A 19,529-nucleotide genomic window follows, 5' to 3' on the forward strand; every position below is an offset into this window, starting at 1 on the left:
TTAAGCACTTGGCTGTTGTGAATCGAGTATATAGCCCTCTTGAGCGGTCAATATATTATTACCATATGGAGATGCCACCGGCGTTGTTCAGTCGGTCTATATTTTTTATTTTATTATATAGGCTAACATTATATTACAGGATCTGAGGACATGAGCCTCGTTCAGTTCTACGTCCCAACTGAGATAGCTCACGACAGCGTACTCCATCTAGGAGATCTAGGATTGGTACAGTTCAGAGATCTCAATCCAGATTTAAATCCCTTCCAACGTAGCTTCACAAATGAGATCAGAAGGATTGACGAGATGGAGCGTAGACTGCGTTTCTTTATAGGACAGATCTACAGAGATAACGTAAAAATAAGGGAAATAGAATCTCAGCTCGATTTCGATCTCGATCAATCAATTGAACTTGACAGGCCACATCATGGTCCGCAGCTTATCGATGATATAGACGATAAGCTTATTGACCACGAGGGCAGACTCACACAACTAAACAAATCTTTCGAGAAGCTCTCTGTCGATTGCTACAAACTAGAGGAAGCTAGACAAGCCCTCAAAGAGACAGCCAGCTTTTTCAACAACGTAAATGGCTACCGTGATGAGATTAGATCCTCATTCGACGACGTTAGTATGCACGACGATAGCAGACCATTACTTGATAACGACAATCAATCTGAAACTAGTCACTTTGCCAACTTCGAATTGGATTTCGTCGTTGGTACGATCGACAGATCAAAGTTAGCCACTTTCGAACGCATTTTATGGAGAGTTTTAAGGGGTAACCTCTACATGAACCACACTGACATGCAGGAAATCACTTTACCTTATGGTGCAAGTTCGGAAGAAAATCCTAAAAAATCGGTATTCATCATTTTCGCAGATGGCCAGGAATTACTCAACAAGATAAGAAAGGTTGGTGAAGGTATGGGTGCCGCAACCTTCCCAGTTTCCTCAAATTCAGAACGCCGCACTGAAGCTTTGAGTGGTCTAAATCAACAAATAGAGGATATACATACAGTTTTATACCACACTGCTCAATCACGTCGTTCAGAGTTAGCAGCTATTGCGACTGATGTGGCAACCTGGTCATCAATTGTCAGAAAAGAGAAGACTGTATACGCAACTCTCAACTTGTTCCACTACGATGACAGACATCGTACATTGCTAGCTGAAGGCTGGGTACCATCACATGAAATTATAGCCGTTCAGCAAGCTTTAAGGAGAGCATCATCTAATGTTGGTTCGAACGTTCCACCGATCGTTGATGAAATCAAGGCCAAACGTATGCCACCAACATATCACCGTACAAACAAGTTCACACAAGGATTCCAAAATATTGTTGACGCCTACGGTATCGCTACATATCAAGAAGTAAATCCAGGTTTATACACAATCATTACCTTTCCATTCTTGTTCGCTGTTATGTTTGGTGACATCGGACATGGTATTTTAGTTTTCCTTACAGCTTTAGGCATGGTCTACTTTGAAAAGAAACTCATGAAAAAGAAATTAGACGAAATGACAGAAACTATTTTCGGTGGTCGTTACATTATTTTACTAATGGGTGCATTTTCAATCTATACTGGACTACTCTATAATGATATGTTCAGTCGCAGTCTTCATATATTCACATCTTCATTCGAATTCCCAGCACCATCACCGGATCAAGGTTCAGTCATCGCAGAAAAAGTTAGGGATCCATACATCTTTGGTTTGGATCCAGCATGGCATGGTAGTGAGAATAGTTTAGTCTTTACGAATTCAATGAAAATGAAAATGTCAATCGTGATTGGTGTCATTCATATGTCATTCGCGATCTGTTTAAACATTCCAAACTATCTACGTGAAAAGAAGCCGCAATATATATTAGCTGAATGGTTACCGCAAATTCTATTCTTGAATTCAATTTTCGGTTATCTCGTTCTCTGTATTATAATCAAGTGGTGCACTGATTGGAACAATTCAAGCAATGGTCCACCAGGATTATTGAATATGTTAATCTATATGTTCCTCAGTCCAGGAAAACTCGATCCAAAAGATCAATTGTTTAAGGGTCAAGGTTTCATCCAATTAGTACTTCTTCTAGTTGCTTTTGTTTGTGTTCCTTGGATGCTCGTAGCGAAACCATACTTGGAGTGGAAGGAACATCAAAGAACGAAGGGCGCAGGTTATGGAACTGTCGTTAACGACGATCATAGGCTTTCGCTTGATGAAGATGCTGGTCACGATCTTCGTTCGTCCGCTGCAAGTGAATCTGGTGATGTTGACGGACATGATGAGCATGAATTTGAACTTGGAGATGTCGCAATTCATCAAATTATTCATACGATTGAATTCGTATTGGGTTGTATCTCAAATACAGTGAGTTTCATAGTAATCTTCGTGATTTAATTTAAGTAACTAAACAGGCTTCTTATCTTCGTCTTTGGGCTCTGTCATTAGCACATGCTCAATTGAGTGAAGTTTTATGGAACATGATCCTCGAACCTGCATTAGATAGCAGCGGATTGACGGGTATAATAGCATTAGCATTGTCTGGTACATTCTGGTTCATCTTGACAGTGGCTATCTTATGTATGATGGAAGGAATGTCAGCTTTCCTTCACGCCTTACGTCTCCATTGGTGAGTAACTTCTTTATACAAGGTTTTGTCTAACATTACTACTCCAGGGTCGAAGCTAATGGAAAGCATTACAAAGCAGAAGGATACGCATTTGAGCCATTGAAATTCGAACCAATCGATCTAGAGAACTTTTAACATTCATTAATTTAAATCTTTATTATTCAATCTTTTAATTTCTTTTTGTTATAAAATTATACCAAAATCAATAACTCTATTACATAATATACAACATTTTCTACTTACAAATATGAAAAATATCATTAAGATAGGATTGCAGCGGTGTGCCATTCTCTAACATGTATGGGAAACGCTCACTTGGCACTATCACTATCTTGTCTTGTTAATAAGCATACATACCGAACTTTCAAGATAGCTATCATTTAATTATACTCTAATGATACAATTTGTACTAGAATTCTACGTTATGACAAACACAGAGATAAAAGGTGAGGACATAAACAATAGTCTTATTATAAAAGACAATCTACTTTACATAATGTACAAAATTTTCAGCGTAAATATTCTTCACATTCGCTTGCTAATTGCGAACCTACTTGTAATAACATCTGATGATACTGTTTAAGTGTGTTCATGTCAATATGTCCAAGGAGTTGCAATGCCTGCGAACTTATATGAGTTTAACCCAAGTCAGGATATTCTACTCACCTTTTTTCTTAAAGTCACGTCTTGATTTTCGAGCGTATCCATAACATACAAGCTTTCCTTCTCACCAAGAATCTTATTGGCGACGTCGCCAGGTATGACCAATAATTGGGCCAAAATTGCATATCTGTAGTTTGGAGTATTCGCCGTTTTGTTGTTGATTAGATTTTCAATATATGAGCGCACTTCGGTAGGAATTTCTCGGGCGTGTTTTAGTATTTCGAGTCCGATAGCATGTTTGTATGGAGAAGAAGTTTCTCTGACTTGCCGTAATAATTTCACCAGAATATTAGATATACTTCAGTATCACATTAGCTCAAAATTAGGAGTATAAACATTATGCCCACCTGGTATTGCCTAGTGTAGTGGCATTTACACTGATGTTTCTTAATATTTTGAGGACATATACAGGACGACGCAATATGACATCTTCGCTCCCTTCAATGAGTGTCTCTAGCTGTTGTATGTCTACATCATGAAATGTACTATCATTATTCTGATATTTCTATGTGTCGATTAGATAAGAAACAATTAACGTATTGCGACACCGACATTCACCTTATCCATCAAGTCTAATTTAATATTCTGCAGGCATTCACTTGTGTCTTCCTTGACAAACTTCATCAGCGCGTCACTGTCAAACAGCCCACCGTCATCCGATATAGCAATAAGTTGTGATATAGCATTTGCGACACGTAGCCGAACAAACCTCCTTGCATAAAGCTTAATCGAAAGTACAGAATCAATCTAGTACCCACCTATTATGTGATAAGAGCTGAAGCAAAGTCAAGTTAACAGCCGGAATGACCTCCATGAAAGGCTTGTGGATGAGAAATGTCACAGCGAGTAGGATTCTCGCATCGCTTTCGCTTTCGAGGTCTTTCTTTAGAGTGTTGACCAACATGACATTCCATTCTCCAACTCGCGGTGCGTGTAAAGTAAGGTAGAGGTATCCTTCCGTTGTCTATCAAAAGGAGAAATAATATTTGTGGTAAAAACGTACCAATTCTACTCTCTTCTATTGTCGTACAGCGTTCAATTAAGGATATAGCGCTGTATAATGCATTTTCCATATTGTAGACCCCCTGAGAATCAATATAAGAGTCGTATAAATCCGCATTCATTAGCATTACTAAGTATTCTGCTAATTTGCTCTTCATTTGTTGTTAGTGTCGCCAGAAAGTAATGACGTACGCACAGATGACAGATTCTGTCGGGATAGCTGCGTTTGTATATCTCTCTTTATTTGCTTTGGCTCTGAGCTATCCAGGTCACTCTCTTCTAGCTGCTTTATGAGCTCATTGTGCTTATTTGAAAATGCACCTGATGTGAATAAGTTCATAGATAGTGATCAAAGGGTGTCATTATATATAAGTGTATAAAGTAGATAACTTGTTGGTGCATATAGTACATTACTTATATATGAGAGTATAACGCCATATCAGATTACTTAACTGACTTGATCGACTTATTGATATAAGAAATGCTTACAAACTAAATCAGACACATGATATAGAGCTTTCAGTATTAAATATACAAATAACTAAATAATCACGATAATCACGTTCACAGATTCACTAATTCATTCTTTACTAATTTCGGTAATATTATTCGACGCGCTTCTTCTTATCAAAGAACTACGAAGAAGATGGTCTGTCAAAATCCAGAAAACTGCTGCGGTGGCTCATGCCTTAGTAACAAACTACCAAAGCGTAGTCAACAAGTACGCGAAAGAAATGAATCAAACCCTGTATGGCAAACAAGAGCAACGAGCTCAGATGAGGAAACCTATGCTGAGAGTAGCTCTCCAGGTAAATGTGATAAGCATGCACGTGGAGTCTGCTGCAGAGAACTCAAGGGTGATGATGAGCGCAACCTGATTGATCCAGATTTCGTCAAGGATGCTATTATTGGTTTGAGTGACGGTTTGGCAGTACCACCTGCACTCGTGGCTGGATTGTGAGTATTATAACCTCCTAAATAGTAAGCCTAACATCCCACTAGAGCTGGATTGGGTGATTCTAAGCTCGTTATTCTCGGTGGTCTCAGTGAAATAGTTGCAGGTGCAATTAGTATGGGTTTGGGTGGTTATCTCGCTGCAGAAGCTGAAATGAACCACTTCAAATATCTCCGTAGAGTCACTAGACAGAGAGTTGCTCGCTCGTGCGCCGGTGAAATGGAAAGAGAAGTTCATGACGTGCTCGGTTCAGTCGGTTTATCAGAAGAAATCTCAAATGAAGTCACTACAAGTCTCACCAAGCTAGAACCACCAGCACCAGCACAAGCGCCATCTTCATTCTTGAGAAGTTTAATAGAAAAATTTGCCAAAAAACCAACACAATTGCATACACCTGAAGAAGGAGACTTGAGATGGTCAGATGAATTTGGTTTGACAGCATTTTTGCTCAAATATGGCGAAGGAGTTGAAGAAGTCCCAACATCTAAGCTTATTAAGTCAGCTATAACAGTTGGAATGGGATATGCAATTGGTGGTATGTGGCCATTGCTCCCATTCTTTTTCATCAGCGAAGCGCATGAAGCATTCAAAATTTCAATCCTTGTTACAAGCTTTGTCTTGTTCACATTCGGTATTCTGAAACAATATTACACCGGTGGTACAGGTGGTTTCGGTGGATACCTCTATGGTGGTATTTCCATGCTTGTTGTTGGTGCACTCGCTGCTGGATCTGCCTATGGTCTCGTTAAGGCCTTCGACACACGCTAATTTGCATTTTATTTATACATTATCATAAGTTATTTCGCTTTACATATTATAAACCCGCTTGTACAGTTCGTATTAGATTTTACATTAGATTTTATAGTTTTCACCGGTTATCAATAGAGTAGACACCTTTCCCGGTACTGTCATCATATGATAAGAATGGAGAAAGCATTAAATTACAAATTTGAAGATCAACCAGTCAACTGGAATACAAGAGATTTATTGTGTTTGTCTATATCTTATTCCTTAATGATATATCTCACAATATGCAGTATATGCCGTTGGAATTGGCGCCAAAGCTGGCGATATAGGACAAATATATGAGAACGATGAAAATTTCAATGCATTCCCTACATACCCCGTAGTTCTCAACTTCAAAGGTGACAGTAACGACGTCGTAGATTTTGTTGAATTCGCTTCAAAATCCGGTGGGAGTGTACCTGGATTACCTGATATGGATCCAACAAGAATATTACGTGAGTCTATATTGATGGAAAGCCTAAATCTTATATAAATTCAGATGGCGCACAATATTGTGAACTTATCAAACCACTCCCGGTTAACAGTACAGACAGAAATTTCCACATAAAGAAGCGCATCGTTGGCGTGAATGAAAATCGTGGGTGGATTGTTTCTTAGAAGCATATCTGAATTTCATTTCAAGCGAAAGGAATCGTCGTCGACACAGAATCTGTCTTGGTTGATGGAAAAGGCGAAGCATATGCTAGAATGTTTGTGGGTATTAGTATTTTTGTTTAAACAAATTAATAACACACCATAGTCATCAACTTTCAACGTCGGTGCCAAAGCAACCGGTAAACAATTCTCGAAAGCAATCGCTGTTTCACCGCAAGCCAAACCAAAACCAGAGCGTGCAGCAGATCATGTCGTTAGCGATTTAACAACAGAAGAACAAGCAATTGTTTACAGGTTATCAGGTGATTATAATCCTTTACACGTCGACCCATCTATGGCTAAAATGGCTGGATTTAAGAAGCCGATTTTACATGGTTTAGCCACCTTCGGTATAGCTGCTCGAGCATTAGTCGGTGCAGTTGGCGATGGTGACCAACTTTCAATCGAAGCTATCGGCTGTAGATTCACATCACCAGTCATTCCAGGTGATAAACTCAGCACGCATATTTGGAAAGTAAGCGACGAAGAATGTGTATTCGAGATGAAGAACGAAACACAGAATGGGAAGACAGTACTTGGTAAAGGTTACGCCAAGCTACGCAAACCACGCCATTCCAAACTCTAAATTGCTATGATGATGATTGTAAAAATAAGCTGTATACTTTCTTGTAGTCGAAATTAAGACAAAGAAGGCATGTATTTACATATAAGAAGTAATTAAAAGTGTAAAATGAGAAGATAATAAGACTTTATTCATTAAAGAAATCCGTGACTTTTGTTTAGTTGACGACTAAAACAGGAACGCTAACCTTGTGAAGGACGTGTTGGACAGTTGAACCAATTGGGTGACCAAGGAAGACCTTTGAGAGACCCTTAGCTGGAGCATGTGCCTTTTTACGTCCGAGAATGATGAGGTCAACTTTACGTCTGAGCGCGAGCCACTCGATGACGTATCTACGTTCACCGTGAACGATCTCCAAGGAAGCAGTAGCACCTTTTGCTTCAATAAGCTTGATCTTTTCGGATGCTAACTGTTGAGCATGTTCTCTTAAGTCTCTGAGAGCTTTTCTCTCCATTTTTTTGTCATCGGTACCAAATCCGGAAGATTTGAAGAGAGTTGTAGGGAGAACGACCAAAAGAATGACGTGGTCTTGTGGCTTAGCGAGCTTGTTAAGGTAGTGTTCTAAAGCCTTGTTACCGTCTGGGGAGTTTTTCCAACCGACTAGAAGAGTAGACAGTCAGGGGAAGAATAAGTGAGGGAAAAATTAAACGTACTGAGGACTTTGTTGTCATTTGGTTGAGCTGGTGTACCAATAACGGAGTGTACTTCCTCTTTATCGAGGTGAGTCTGTACAGACTGGGATATGATAGTTAGCGAAAGTGATCGGAATTAATGTGGATTATACTAACGTCCATTGGGTTTGGAATTTGCTTTGATGGTGAAGTTGGCGCTGAGTCGGTCATATTCACTGTTGGGAGTAAATTTCTGAGGAACCGCGGATGAATTACGGCAATGGAAGGGGCTATGATATAGAAACTACTAGATAATTCAAGGTATACGGAAGAACACTATTAAAAAATTTAAAAATTTATTCCTCAGTTTTACCGCTTTATTCGCTTTATACGGGTCTTTGATGACTTCAGAAAGAAGATTAAGCTATAACGGTGAATCTAACGTAATAAGAGAAGTAAAGCAACTAATGTACTTTTATAGATAACATTAAACTTATTTCTGATATTCGTATGTCCAGTTCTCTACTCTATCACCTCTAATTATAACTTCAGTTGAGATATCCATACACACAATACTGAACATTAGACAGGTCTACCCACAATTCACCTTCGAGCGAAAGCAAAAATGGGGCGCTATAGTTTACAAGTCTAGAGTACCGGCAGTACAAAGTTATATTACGTCATTAGTTGAAAGCGTCATTGAACAAATAAAGCAAGATAAAGTGGAGAACATAATTGTTATCATAAAGAACAAATACGATATTCCATTTGAGAAGTTCATCTTCAGAATAGACAAACGAATAGACGATATAGAAGATCATCTGAAAGATACGAGGTGAGTAGAATAACAAGGACGTATCTTAGTTGATAATATACAGTTTCCAAGATGCACTTGCGCATGATCAAGTAGGCGTCTACGCTAGGTCGATCTTGGTGAGACTATCAACTTTAGATGCTATGTTAGAACCGCTGAAAGAGGAAGAAGATTTAACATTTAGTGTACAATTAGAATTGCGGCAGTCTAGCGAAATGAATAATAGCTCCGAATGGATTACTAGAAATAATAATCACACTAAAGACAGCCAAGATATCATTCCAGTTCGAGCGATCGATACTGGTATATTAAATCTACAATTATTATGTCAAGAGACAGAATATAAATAAATTAAGGAATTTAATTGACAGTTTATTTTTTATTTTGACACTTATCTATAAATGGAAGTCGCCATTCGAGGCTGTCTGCGCATTTACATTCTCATCAACGGTGACAATCAAGGGTGATGTACAAAACTCAATATACTTTCTCACCAAAGTATATACACTCACCCCCATTAACACCACCTTTAACCGATTATGATTATGTAGATAAAAAGAACACTCCACCTTCAAAATCTAAAACCTACAACAGCAAATCCTACTTTAAGAAGTTCTTTATCGGATTAATACTCACCCTTTTATCCATTATTGCCTATAAGATATCGTTAGTTCTGATATCTAGACCAACTCTCGAGATTGTTTACAGCTACTACGATGAGGATTTAGACGAGTTTAGTAGATTTTCAAATCTAGTTAGACAGAAATTACACTGGAAGTTTAGAATTACTGATACAGTCTACGTTAAAAACGAGGCACACTCTCCAATTTTACACAAGCAACTAAACAAAATCGTCGATAACGTTGCTTACCTTCCTAACATCGGTAGAGAAGGCGCAACTTATTTGCATCACATTACACAAAGATACAAAGCGACAATATTTCCGGACGATCTCAACAACCAAACCGATGAAATCTTGGCAGATAAAACTTTGTTCTTACAACCACATCCTGCATGGCATTGGATTATGTATGATAGATTGGATCACATTAATGTGGATACAGGTTATATTAGTTTGGGACCTTACGTACCTGGTAGCTGCGGCGTATCAGAGGGACATACTTTACCACAAATGAAAACTATTTGGCAATTATTTACAAATACTGAATGTCCAGAAGATGAAACTCAATTAGTTACTTGGGCCGGTCAATTTATGGTATCGCAAGACAGAATTCTGAACAATCCATATAGTAAATATGCAGATATCCTAAGCATGCTTGAAGCACCAGCTGATGATCCAATCCACTCTGAGACGCCCTGGTGGTTTATGTCTAAGAATGACCCATCTAACCCATTCATTGGTCACTCATTAGAGCGTTCTTGGCCAATTATCTTTGACTGTATGTTGCAGTATTTGCATACTTATAATTATAAGCTAACCATAACTCTTAGGTAACCGCCCGGATTTCAGCGATCCAGAGAAATGTGGTGGTAAAGCCGAGGCTGGCAGTCCTGAATGTCAGTGTTTTGATTAAACAATTTAAAAGGATTGGCATAATCACAATGTGATATAAAAGCATTCAAGCATTAGCATACACGGAGATGATCAATATCAAAAATATCAAACAACACGATACTAAAGTAATCACGTATAATCGCATAACTTACATAGCATAACTTAATTAACTGGTCTATTGACATTTATACCAACTCACCATGTAATATTTTCTTTTAAGTTATACATCACATCTTAATGACGTTTTCTTATCTCTACTATGATGATGTCTTTTGTGGGACTCCTCCCGAGGCATTTCTCCGGACATTTGCGTAGGTTATTAGAAAGTTTATTAAAATTACTTATAACGTAATATAAGCACCATTCACTGTTTGCTTTATTGGTTGCTTTGGTGTCTCAGCAATCAGTCACTTAATTTCAGAACGTTATTTGAGTGCAACGTATGAGAAATTAGATAAAAATCAAAAATTAGATTGGAACGCACATACTGTCTCACTCGTACACTCACTTTTGATAGCTCCAGCTGCTGGATACGCTCTCTATAAATCACCCATAGCTCTCACGGATACACTTTACGGCTATGACAGTCTAATTGGGAATATACACGCATTTTCTCTGGGATATTTCCTATGGGATGCCTTACACGACGTAAGAACGAGGCAACCTGTTTATCTCGTACACGCATTAGTCAGCTTCTCAGCATACCTATGGACATTTAGGCCAGTTTTTATGAATATTGGACCAGCATTTTTGTTATGGGAAGCATCAACACCTTTCGTTAACATAAATTGGTATGTGCGCTTCTATATCATCCTCGATTCTAATATATTCCAGGTTTATGGATAGAATTGAAGGTTATAAGAATTCACGGTCGCAGATCGTGAATGGAATAGCACTGACTTTATCATTTTTTACAGCTAGAATTGCATTCGGGGGTTATATGTCATACATATTCTACAAAACTATCGTTGAACATCAAAATAGCTTTCCTAAAAGTCTTGCAGCTGTATACGTAGCTGGTAATATTACACTCAATATCCTAAATCTTAATTGGTTTTATAAAATGATGAAGAAAATAAAGAGAATGTATTCTAGATTATAAATTCCTTATCTTTTGTTCTTTCATTACGTACATCGATGATGAGGATTTTAATTAGCGGTTTGATAGTAATACTTACTATTGTTTTATATATAAAATCAACACATTCTTCAATTGAAAGCTATCTTTTAAGGGGCTGGAGTAATTCTGATCATAGGTATCGTGATATACCCTTCAAAACACATATAAGAAAGATACGGAGACCAAGGAATCCATTAGATTTATCAACAATGGGTATATTTGATGATATCCCTGTTGAAATGCCCGACGTCACTGACAGGCATACACTTTTACAACTCGCTCAGATGACTTCAAACGCATACATTAAACAAGGTAGCGATGAGTGGATAGAACCTTCAAAGCATTTCAGTGGTGAAGTAATATCATTTGGCTGGAAAAAGGATGATGATGGATTACGAGGTCATATATTTAGTACTCCTGATAAGAAAACTGTTGTTATTGCGATAAAGGGTACATCAGCAGGATTAATTGGTGGTGGTGGACCATCTTCAAAAAATGACAAATTCAACGTATGGTTTTATCCTTCACGCGTTATATAACTAACCCTCTCTATAAGGATAACCTACTATTCAGTTGTTGTTGCGCAAGAGTTAGCTGGACATGGACACCAGTTTGCGATTGCTATAACGGTGGTTGGCAATGCCATGAAGAATGTCTCGAAACGAGTATAGAAAAGGAATCAGTTTATTACCCAGTAGCTACGAACCTTTACAATAACGTTTCTTATATGTTCCCAGATTCTAATATCTGGATAACTGGACATAGTTTAGGTGGTGCATTAGCTAGTATGCTTGGTTTGACATTCGGTGTACCATCGGTGACATTCGAAGCACCAGGTGATAGATTACCATCACAACGTTTACATTTACCACAACCACCAGCTGAATTATCAGGTGTCTATCACGTATACCACACAGCAGATCCGGTTGCAGAGGGTACATGTAATGGTATGTTATCACCATGTAATGCTGCAGGTTTCGCAATGGAAACTAGATGTCATACCGGATTGTCTATTGTATATGATACCGTTAGTAAGTTTGGATGGGCAGTTGATCTACGTCATCATCGTATCGCGACCGTCATAAATGAAATACTTGAACATGAATGGAAAGATGACGATGGAGTTGTCTATGTACCCAAACCGGAAGCTGAAGGTTTGTGGGCAGTTAAATCATAACGGCATTCTAACAAACCCTCCAGAAGATTGCATCGACTGTTTTAAATGGGAATTCGGAAATGAGAAACCAATCATTGTATAATATATTGTTTTTTTGTAAATTTATGTATATTCTGGGAATGTCGCCCAGGAAATAATTACAAGCTTAACAAAATTTGGGACGCTCGCAAAAACCCAAAGACGAAGTTTATCCCGCTATGGCATATAAAGACGTTTACTCTTCATCAGAAGCTTCGTCTTCCTCTGCACCTGGGAAGTCAACTGAGTAGAACTTGAGTGCGTAGGTGTCCTTAGCGGTAGCGACAACTCTTAACCATTCCTTAAGTTGTTGCTTTCTGAGGTACTTCTTTGTCAAGTACTTGAGGTAACGCTTTGAGAATGGGATTTGTGAGGTGACGATCAATTTGTCGCCTGAGCGTTGAACCTTGACGTTGTCACCGAGTTGACCAGTCTTGCCTTCAACCTTGATTCTCTCAACCAAGTATTGCTCGAAAGCTTGACCGTCGAAAACCTTATCTTCGGCTGGCTTTGAGTAGTCGAGAACGAACTTGTGTTGTGGCTTAGCGGCGGCAGCTTTTGGCTGGTGGGATGTTATTAAAAGCACTATATTTATTATTATTTATTTACCATTTTGTTAATTGATAAACTTCGTAAAGAAGCACTTGAATTTCTTCTTCCTTGAAGTGCAATAAAAATCAAAAATGGAATTAGAATTCAAACTTGTTTGGGGTGGAAATAAATCTAAAGCTTGGTCATTAGGTAATACACCTTCTAGTGATATTACTTATACAACTCCTCATAAGATAAAGATTTACCTTCCAAGGAGTTACGATGATAGAAGCTGTGATATAGTTAACGTGAAGCAAGGTACAAATCTACATAAGTTTATATATTTACATTACTCTCAACATTGTTCATGGGATTACGCATTGCGAGTAAGTTTTACGATAACAAACAAGACATAGACCGTTAAAGAGACATAGAATTACGTATCAGATGATGGCATAGGTAAACCGCGTAAAGATCAATATTTGGGTGTGTATTCAAACTCCCTTATCTTTTCTTTAGAAACTCACATAGTTGTAGGTCCAGACGCCCACATTCTGGCTTATTATCAGATAGCTAGAGGTGTATACACGGTTGATATATACGATGCCGCATTGGGTGAAGTATGGAAGGTGAGTAGAACTACTGTTAGTTACCATCTCGTTAAAAAACACAACAGGGAGATCTACCAATGGAAGAACTAATCAAACTGCAAAGCTAGAAATACCACATTATGTTGCATAGATGATCGAATAATTGCATTGTAATCTAATATCATTAAACTACATTCATCACTTTTTACTTGCCCTCCTTCTCCGATTTCTCAAACTCAGCTACGAAGTTTTGGATGAATTCGTTTTCTTCCTTTCTGTTGTTTATTTAGTATATAATCTTGTAGAGATATTGTCGCACTTACGATGGTTCGGCGCTACCTGCAGCTGCAACTGGAGCTGGCTTTGGCTTGCTTTCACCGGAAGATGCTAAGTATGCAATTCCACCAGTGAGACCGATAGTACCGCTATGATTAATTAGATTGGTCTATATTATATAGAGCTTCACTCACAGTGCTAGGTATTCATTCAAAACTTTTTGTCCAAATATTTGGCTATATATTGTTAGTATCTGCTTCAAAGGTTACGGGATAGTTTAAATATATTTTTGATATTTATTTATCCCGCTAATATTAACTTACTATGACATTTTAGAGATGATAGTTTGAATGAACGAAATGATATATGAGATGGAGTACAAAATGTGGATTTATTGTCAAACTCTAACTCATAGGTTTTTATTTGAATGAATAGATTTAATCTTACATCGCATCTCTCATCTTTAGTCTAGATGACTGTGCGTACAACTCCGAAAGTGAAAAGGTATGAAATAGCTACAGAAATGCACACGTGAATGTAATATAAAGCATAATATATCTATCTATCTAACAACCAACAATGAAAGAATATACGGAGAGTTTTTGAAGTGATCGAACATCTATAAAACAATAGCAGACACTTTCAGTGAATCTCCAATTACTCTATGAAGAATGATAGGTTGGTAAGTAGTTGATGCTAACAAACCAACACAATAATCTTCAACGAAATGAGTAAAGAAGCCTCACCTCTATTCTAGGAAATTTATATCTCAAAAATAAAAAATAGAAAAATAGTTATTTTCGTATACAAATATTGAAATTCAAGAAAATTAAGCTTGACCAGTCAATCTAATCAATTGTTTCAAACCTAATGCCCATCTCATATCTGCTTCGCCAGATCCCATAATTTCCAATGTAATCTTCATTGCAGTATTGTAATCTTGAGCTGATAGTGCTTGACTGACGTTACGCAAGTTATTCAAAACAGCTTGCGATTCTACTGTCTGAGCATTTAAACTGTCAAACAAGGCATTCAGACGATTTTGTGTATCATCTACCATCCTCTTAGTTTGTGGCTATATCAACATTAGTAAACAAAATATCATATAAAACACTTCACTCACCTGCGCCATTGACCTTGATTTTGCCTTCTCTATCTCTCGTGACAGACTTTCAAATATTATTCTGTCAGCTGGTGGTATATGACTGCGGTCACCTGGTGGGAATGATGGTTGAGCTGGTGCTTCGCTCACTCTCGTACTAGCAACACTACCTGGTCTTGAAACTGTGTATGCTGCAACATTTGAAACCGGTGGACTAGAAACTGGTGGTGGACTAATCACACTTCTTTGTTGTTGTTGTTGTTGCATTGCTTGTTGCACAAGGTGGGGTGGTGGTGGTGGTGGTGTCTGCCTATAGCCGCCTGCATTCACTGAACCTGGTCTTTGTATACCATTTGCCATTGCACCAAATGATTGCACCTGTGGTGGTCCCGCTGGTGGTTGAGGTGTTTGAGCTTGCTGACCAAATGATGGACTCATCATCCTACCCGCTGGTGGTCCTGCTGGTGGTGGTGGTGGAACAGCCGCTGGTGGTGCGGTCATTGGTGGACCTGTAGCAGGTGGTGGTGCCATTGCTGGTGCAGATACCATAGGAGATGTCATTGGTGGACCTGCTGCTGGTGGAGCTTTTGGTGGTGGTGGTGGTATTGAAGATGCTGCTGGAGGTGGTGGTGGCATGCTCTTAGTACCTAAAACCATCTATTAGTATTCATTTTCATTTATACTTTCCCTACTTACCGGCTTTTGGTGGAGGTGGTACCAGTGATCCCGCTTGCGGTGGTCCACCGATACCTGGAGTCGGCACTGGTGACGAGTTAGGGAATGGGCTAGTCAACGGTTGCACTATTGGAGAAGCTCTGCTACCAGTATTTGATGGTGTTGTACCACGCTTTGGTGGTGGTGGTGGTGGTGCGTCATTCCATCCAGAAAGGTCTCTTCTTTGAGATGCAGGCACTGCAGTACGTTGTGGTGGTGGTGGTGGCAATGTTTGTGATGTAGCTGGCTCTGGTACTGAAACTGGTGGTGCAACTCCCGCTGGTGCATTGTATGGATTATAAGTGTCAGCGGCAGTTGCAGCAGCCGTGGTAGGTGCAGGCACAACAGGAGCATATGGATTAGTTGCTACTGGTGGTGCATGCATAGTAGGCTGTGGTGGTGGCGCATAACCTCCATACGTTGGTGCTTGTGGTTGTTGTACTGTCTGCTGTTGCGCTGATGGGTTGTACGCTTGTGTTTGAGCTGGTGGTGCATAAGGATTGCTGTTGGTTTGAGGTGCGTATGGTGAAGAGTATGATGGTGCAGCTTGTTGCAAAGGAGCTTGAGCAACAGATGCAGGAGCATAAGCACTAGTAGATTGCACTGGTTGTTGTGCTTTCATTTGCTCTTGTGCAGCAGCTTGAGCTTGCTGTTGAGCTTCTTGTTGAGCTTCTTGTTCTGCAGCAGCAGCTTTTCTAGCTTCCTTCTGCGACTCATCTGAAGCAGCGATAAGTAATCTTTCACGAGCAGTTTGGGCATCACTTGATGCACCTGCAGCACCCTTGTAATCCACTGGTGTCAAGTTGATATACTTAACAGCATCCTTAACCAATCCTTGTGATGCTAATAATTCGGCATACTCGTGGTAACGATCATACAATGTGCTGAGTTTGTACACTCTCACACCAGATGCTGCAACAGTTGGTGATTCTGTTGGTTGATTCAAATCTTGGTCAACATATCCAGTAGCTTTTTGGAAAATTGTAACCTTCTCGATAAAGCTTTGAAGTGCTAGAGCATGTTGTGATTGCTTTGATGTATGCTCGCCAACACCACTTGATTCTTCCTCTAACATTTCATCTGACCAGATGTTAACAACTCTTTCCAATTTACCAGCGGCTAAGTAACAAAGAATAGCATTTGTACGATACTTCTTAGCACCCAGTTTATCAGCTTCATCTGCAACCCTGTATTGGAAGTCAAGACGCTGACCTAATTGTTCTGCCAATTGGCCAAATTCTTCAGATTTTGCGAAAGTGCAAAGTACAACAAAGATTTCTTGCCATTCGTTCAAATCAGCATTTTGAACAATATCAGATAGATCATCTGATACGATAGATTGGAATAAACGTAAGTATGGTAAATGAGCAGTTTGACGTTGGAAGTAACTCTTTTGAGTTTTTGCCAACAGCTCTGAACCACCTTTGACAGCTAATAAGATAGCATCCGCGTACCTTTCAGTTGACAAGCATAATTCAACAGCCGATTCGAAATCTCCCAATACTAAAGCTTTTGTAATTAAACGATCAGATTCAGATTCTTCGGAAGGATATATCTTGAAAGTGTTTGCTTTCATAGCTTCAGATGCGATACTTGATGGTCCTGGTGACCCGACTGTAGCAGCAACAGATTCATCAGCAGTTGTGTGTGGTACAACGACATTTTCGGCTTGTGGTGTTGACTCTGATGCAACTGCGACTGATCTGAAGAAATCATCACCATCTGGTTTACTATCACCAAAAAGACTATCACCAGGTGCAGATTCTTGTGGTTCCCCTTGTGGTGTAGATTCCTCTGGTTTAGATTCCTCTGGTTTGGTTTCTTCTGGCTTATTTTCTTCTTCTTTAGGTTCTTCGGCGGTTTCATCTTCAGCTTTAGATTCTGGTTCAACAAAAGAAACTGTTGATTCCTTTTCAGGTGCGTCACTGGTGATTGATGATATCTGTGTTGACTCGACTGTTGGTTCGGCTGGTTTTGGGAAGGCATCAATTGCAGCTTGAACCTGTTTAGCAACTTCTTCCTTGCTAAATCCGAGCAATTGAACAAGTTGATCCCTTGAGTTAGCTTCAAAGAGTGAGTGAAGTGCCTTCCAAGTATCACAGTCACCACCATTCTTGTCAACTTGTGATTGGCAAAGATTGATCAATTTAGATTCGCCATCTGGGCTATCGATAGCTTCACTGAGGATCTTAGCACGCTCAAGGATTGATGGTTCAGTGGATAATTGGTGAATTTGCACGAGATTATTCTTGAGAGTTACTAGCTTTCCACCATAACCGAATCCGACAGAAGTTGGTCTACGTAACCATTTTGGTGCTTGCTTGAGTGAAAATGATTGTTGAGCTCTCAATGCATTTTGTTCAGCTTCCTGTTGAGCTGAGACAGCTCCAAAGATATCATTTGGATCAATAGCTTGTTGAACATTTGCTGCGATTGATTCCGGTGATGGTGTTTGTGACTGAATTGAGTGAATACCAATTGTACCATCAAATGAGGCAGTCGCGAAGATATCTGGATTACGGTGATTCCATTCAACCTCAAATGACCAGTTGTTTGAAGTTGGAAGCTCGCCGATGTTTTCACCGGTGTTTGGATTCCATGCTAATGTTTTGTTATCTTTACCTGAGGAGAGAAGGAGATCAGGATCTTGTCTGCACCAGGAAAGTGAGAGTACACCCTTGTCATGACCGGTAAGGATCTAAGATGGATGAGTAAAACATTTCCCTGATTTGCATTTGTCTTACCTTTTCTGGAGCTCTAGCATTTCTGAGATCCCATAACATAATAACAGGGCTGGTATCATCTTCTGAAGCTGTGACAAGTCGAGTAGCCTTAAAAATTGTTAGATTATGTCTGCTATTAGATAGTCACAAATGCTCACATTATCAGGATGCCAAGCAACGGCACTAATACCACGTCTACCTTGTTGAGTAATAGCAGAGGAGTTTCCGAAAGGACCACCCATAGTTCCAGCGCCACCGCCGTAACTGATGCCGACAACCTCCTTCTTGTGTCTCAAATCCCATACAACGGTATAGCCGGAATCAGATGAGCTTGCTAATACATGTGGGACTTGAGCATTCCAAGCAGTAGATGTGATGTCTTCTAACTTTTGTGATTTAGGTCCAGGGTGGTATGGCTTTGAAGGGTTATTCAAATCCCAAATGAAGACCTCACCCTGGGAAGCACCAGTAGCGAATAAATTAGATTGTAGCTGATTGAAGTCTAAGCCCTTAACTGAACCTGTGTGAGAGCTATTTGAGTGCAATAATGAATTTGTAGGGTCATTGACGATAAGTTGAGGATCCCATATAGCAATTTCACCAGATTCTAAACCAGCGGCTATGACACCATTAGGTCTGCTGGAATTTACGTGTCCCCAGCCAAGTCTGTTGAAACTGAGTGAAAGTGAGTAGATGTGACTAGAAACGAGATAAAACATACCGTGAGTTCGTGGTTACGGAACCCTTTACGATAGGAGTCTCAGAGCTGAAAGCGTCCCATAATTCCAATTGAGCGTCATTCGAGAAGTTCTCGTCCAATGCACCTGCTACAGTACCAGTAGCGATAGTGCAGCCATTAGAAAACGGGGACCAAGCGAAAGTTGAAGTTCTTATGATGCTCGTATGTGGCATCTCTCGTTTATTTTATATTTTATTCTTTCTTGATGTCGTGAGTTCAAGAAGCTGGAGCCACGTCAGGTGTAGATGCCAACTATTGATATACCCAACTGGGCGAAGAAAGGGGACTATATTAAGGAAGATAAAAATGAATGTACTTTAAAGCAAATATTA

The 19,529-nt window shown here is 39.4% G+C and overlaps 12 protein-coding genes across 12 annotated transcripts; 7 read left to right on the forward strand and 5 right to left on the reverse strand.

Moving 5' to 3' along the window:
* Window positions 1–42: 42 nt before the first annotated feature.
* WALSEDRAFT_31481 (V0/A0 complex, 116-kDa subunit of ATPase) lies at window positions 43–2,846 on the forward strand. Its single transcript, XM_006956711.1, has 4 exons — window positions 43–90; window positions 140–2,361; window positions 2,409–2,623; window positions 2,671–2,846. The coding sequence occupies exons 1-4, from the start codon at window positions 66–68 to the stop codon at window positions 2,756–2,758; spliced, it is 2,550 nt and encodes an 849-aa protein (XP_006956773.1). The 5' UTR covers window positions 43–65; the 3' UTR covers window positions 2,759–2,846.
* A 225-nt stretch (window positions 2,847–3,071) lies between these two features.
* On the reverse strand, window positions 3,072–4,603 carry WALSEDRAFT_59589 (hypothetical protein). The gene is made up of 7 exons (XM_006956712.1): window positions 4,485–4,603; window positions 4,290–4,440; window positions 4,045–4,240; window positions 3,839–3,998; window positions 3,634–3,791; window positions 3,290–3,584; window positions 3,072–3,243 (listed from the first exon to the last, which is right to left on the reverse strand). Exons 2-7 carry the CDS (start codon window positions 4,414–4,416, stop codon window positions 3,133–3,135), a joined length of 1,047 nt encoding a protein of 348 aa, XP_006956774.1. The 5' UTR covers window positions 4,417–4,440; window positions 4,485–4,603; the 3' UTR covers window positions 3,072–3,132.
* A 331-nt stretch (window positions 4,604–4,934) lies between these two features.
* On the forward strand, window positions 4,935–6,011 carry WALSEDRAFT_50337 (DUF125-domain-containing protein; the record flags this gene model as incomplete). The annotated part of the gene is made up of 3 exons (XM_006956713.1): window positions 4,935–4,998; window positions 5,053–5,245; window positions 5,291–6,011. 3 exons carry the CDS (start codon window positions 4,935–4,937, stop codon window positions 6,009–6,011), a joined length of 978 nt encoding a protein of 325 aa, XP_006956775.1.
* A 133-nt stretch (window positions 6,012–6,144) lies between these two features.
* WALSEDRAFT_59590 (multifunctional beta-oxidation protein) lies at window positions 6,145–7,371 on the forward strand. Its single transcript, XM_006956714.1, has 5 exons — window positions 6,145–6,234; window positions 6,281–6,484; window positions 6,529–6,627; window positions 6,673–6,743; window positions 6,790–7,371. Exons 1-5 carry the CDS (start codon window positions 6,159–6,161, stop codon window positions 7,267–7,269), a joined length of 930 nt encoding a protein of 309 aa, XP_006956776.1. The 5' UTR covers window positions 6,145–6,158; the 3' UTR covers window positions 7,270–7,371.
* Window positions 7,372–7,423: 52 nt separating this feature from the next.
* On the reverse strand, window positions 7,424–8,108 carry WALSEDRAFT_62762 (hypothetical protein; the record flags this gene model as incomplete). The annotated part of the gene is made up of 3 exons (XM_006956715.1): window positions 7,424–7,866; window positions 7,920–8,001; window positions 8,055–8,108. The coding sequence occupies 3 exons, from the start codon at window positions 8,106–8,108 to the stop codon at window positions 7,424–7,426; spliced, it is 579 nt and encodes a 192-aa protein (XP_006956777.1).
* A 169-nt stretch (window positions 8,109–8,277) lies between these two features.
* Window positions 8,278–9,202, forward strand: WALSEDRAFT_59592 (DNA-binding protein; the record flags this gene model as incomplete). Its single annotated transcript, XM_006956716.1, has 4 exons — window positions 8,278–8,309; window positions 8,359–8,385; window positions 8,430–8,712; window positions 8,756–9,202. Coding segments are annotated over 4 exons (628 nt in total), but the record flags the coding sequence as incomplete, so codon positions are not given.
* A 165-nt stretch (window positions 9,203–9,367) lies between these two features.
* Window positions 9,368–10,093, forward strand: WALSEDRAFT_8537 (hypothetical protein; the record flags this gene model as incomplete). The annotated part of the gene is made up of 1 exon (XM_006956429.1): window positions 9,368–10,093. A coding segment is annotated over one exon (726 nt), but the record flags the coding sequence as incomplete, so codon positions are not given.
* A 501-nt stretch (window positions 10,094–10,594) lies between these two features.
* Window positions 10,595–11,309, forward strand: WALSEDRAFT_15719 (DUF887-domain-containing protein; the record flags this gene model as incomplete). The annotated part of the gene is made up of 2 exons (XM_006956455.1): window positions 10,595–10,998; window positions 11,042–11,309. Coding segments are annotated over 2 exons (672 nt in total), but the record flags the coding sequence as incomplete, so codon positions are not given.
* A 227-nt stretch (window positions 11,310–11,536) lies between these two features.
* Window positions 11,537–12,504, forward strand: WALSEDRAFT_15571 (alpha/beta-hydrolase; the record flags this gene model as incomplete). The annotated part of the gene is made up of 2 exons (XM_006956450.1): window positions 11,537–11,836; window positions 11,884–12,504. 2 exons carry the CDS (start codon window positions 11,537–11,539, stop codon window positions 12,502–12,504), a joined length of 921 nt encoding a protein of 306 aa, XP_006956512.1.
* On the reverse strand, window positions 11,625–13,156 carry WALSEDRAFT_43500 (ribosomal protein L22e). The gene is made up of 3 exons (XM_006956717.1): window positions 13,132–13,156; window positions 11,884–13,084; window positions 11,625–11,836 (listed from the first exon to the last, which is right to left on the reverse strand). Exons 1-2 carry the CDS (start codon window positions 13,132–13,134, stop codon window positions 12,719–12,721), a joined length of 369 nt encoding a protein of 122 aa, XP_006956779.1. The 5' UTR covers window positions 13,135–13,156; the 3' UTR covers window positions 11,625–11,836; window positions 11,884–12,718.
* A 650-nt stretch (window positions 13,157–13,806) lies between these two features.
* On the reverse strand, window positions 13,807–14,380 carry WALSEDRAFT_67659 (hypothetical protein; the record flags this gene model as incomplete). Its single annotated transcript, XM_006956718.1, has 4 exons — window positions 13,807–13,918; window positions 13,967–14,068; window positions 14,114–14,155; window positions 14,367–14,380. 4 exons carry the CDS (start codon window positions 14,378–14,380, stop codon window positions 13,849–13,851), a joined length of 228 nt encoding a protein of 75 aa, XP_006956780.1. The 3' UTR covers window positions 13,807–13,848.
* Window positions 14,381–14,710: 330 nt separating this feature from the next.
* On the reverse strand, window positions 14,711–19,405 carry WALSEDRAFT_31487 (WD40 repeat-like protein). The gene is made up of 6 exons (XM_006956719.1): window positions 19,180–19,405; window positions 18,617–19,133; window positions 18,480–18,566; window positions 15,718–18,433; window positions 15,043–15,668; window positions 14,711–14,994 (listed from the first exon to the last, which is right to left on the reverse strand). The coding sequence occupies exons 1-6, from the start codon at window positions 19,368–19,370 to the stop codon at window positions 14,749–14,751; spliced, it is 4,383 nt and encodes a 1,460-aa protein (XP_006956781.1). The 5' UTR covers window positions 19,371–19,405; the 3' UTR covers window positions 14,711–14,748.
* Between the last annotated feature and the right edge of the window lie 124 nt (window positions 19,406–19,529).

The sequence above is a fragment of the Wallemia mellicola genome (assembly GCF_000263375.1).
Source record: "Wallemia mellicola CBS 633.66 unplaced genomic scaffold WALSEscaffold_3, whole genome shotgun sequence".
Taxonomy (NCBI): Eukaryota; Fungi; Basidiomycota; class Wallemiomycetes; order Wallemiales; family Wallemiaceae; genus Wallemia; species Wallemia mellicola.

Bases quoted from the DNA above. Each gene is read 5' to 3' on its own strand.
- WALSEDRAFT_31481 (XM_006956711.1), top strand. From the start codon at position 66: ATGGAGATGCCACCGGCGTTGTTCA. The intron at 91-139 runs GTCGGTCTATAT...ATTATATTACAG, and splicing joins GATGCCACCGGCGTTGTTCA to GATCTGAGGACATGAGCCTC. The intron at 2,624-2,670 runs GTGAGTAACTTC...TTACTACTCCAG, and splicing joins CACGCCTTACGTCTCCATTG to GGTCGAAGCTAATGGAAAGC.
- WALSEDRAFT_59589 (XM_006956712.1), bottom strand. From the start codon at position 4,416: ATGCTAATGAATGCGGATTTATACGACTCTTATATTGATTCTCAGGGG. The intron at 3,999-4,044 runs GTGGGTACTAGA...GCTTTATGCAAG, and splicing joins CAGCTCTTATCACATAATAG to GAGGTTTGTTCGGCTACGTG. The intron at 3,585-3,633 runs GTGGGCATAATG...GTGATACTGAAG, and splicing joins ACTACACTAGGCAATACCAG to TATATCTAATATTCTGGTGA.
- WALSEDRAFT_59590 (XM_006956714.1), top strand. From the start codon at position 6,159: ATGATAAGAATGGAGAAAGCATTAAATTACAAATTTGAAGATCAACCA. The intron at 6,628-6,672 runs GTGGGTGGATTG...TTTCATTTCAAG, and splicing joins CGTTGGCGTGAATGAAAATC to CGAAAGGAATCGTCGTCGAC. The intron at 6,744-6,789 runs GTGGGTATTAGT...AACACACCATAG, and splicing joins AAGCATATGCTAGAATGTTT to TCATCAACTTTCAACGTCGG.
- WALSEDRAFT_31487 (XM_006956719.1), bottom strand. From the start codon at position 19,370: ATGCCACATACGAGCATCATAAGAACTTCAACTTTCGCTTGGTCCCCG. The intron at 19,134-19,179 runs GTATGTTTTATC...ACTTTCACTCAG, and splicing joins TCCGTAACCACGAACTCACG to TTTCAACAGACTTGGCTGGG. The intron at 18,434-18,479 runs GTAAGACAAATG...CATCCATCTTAG, and splicing joins ATGCTAGAGCTCCAGAAAAG to ATCCTTACCGGTCATGACAA.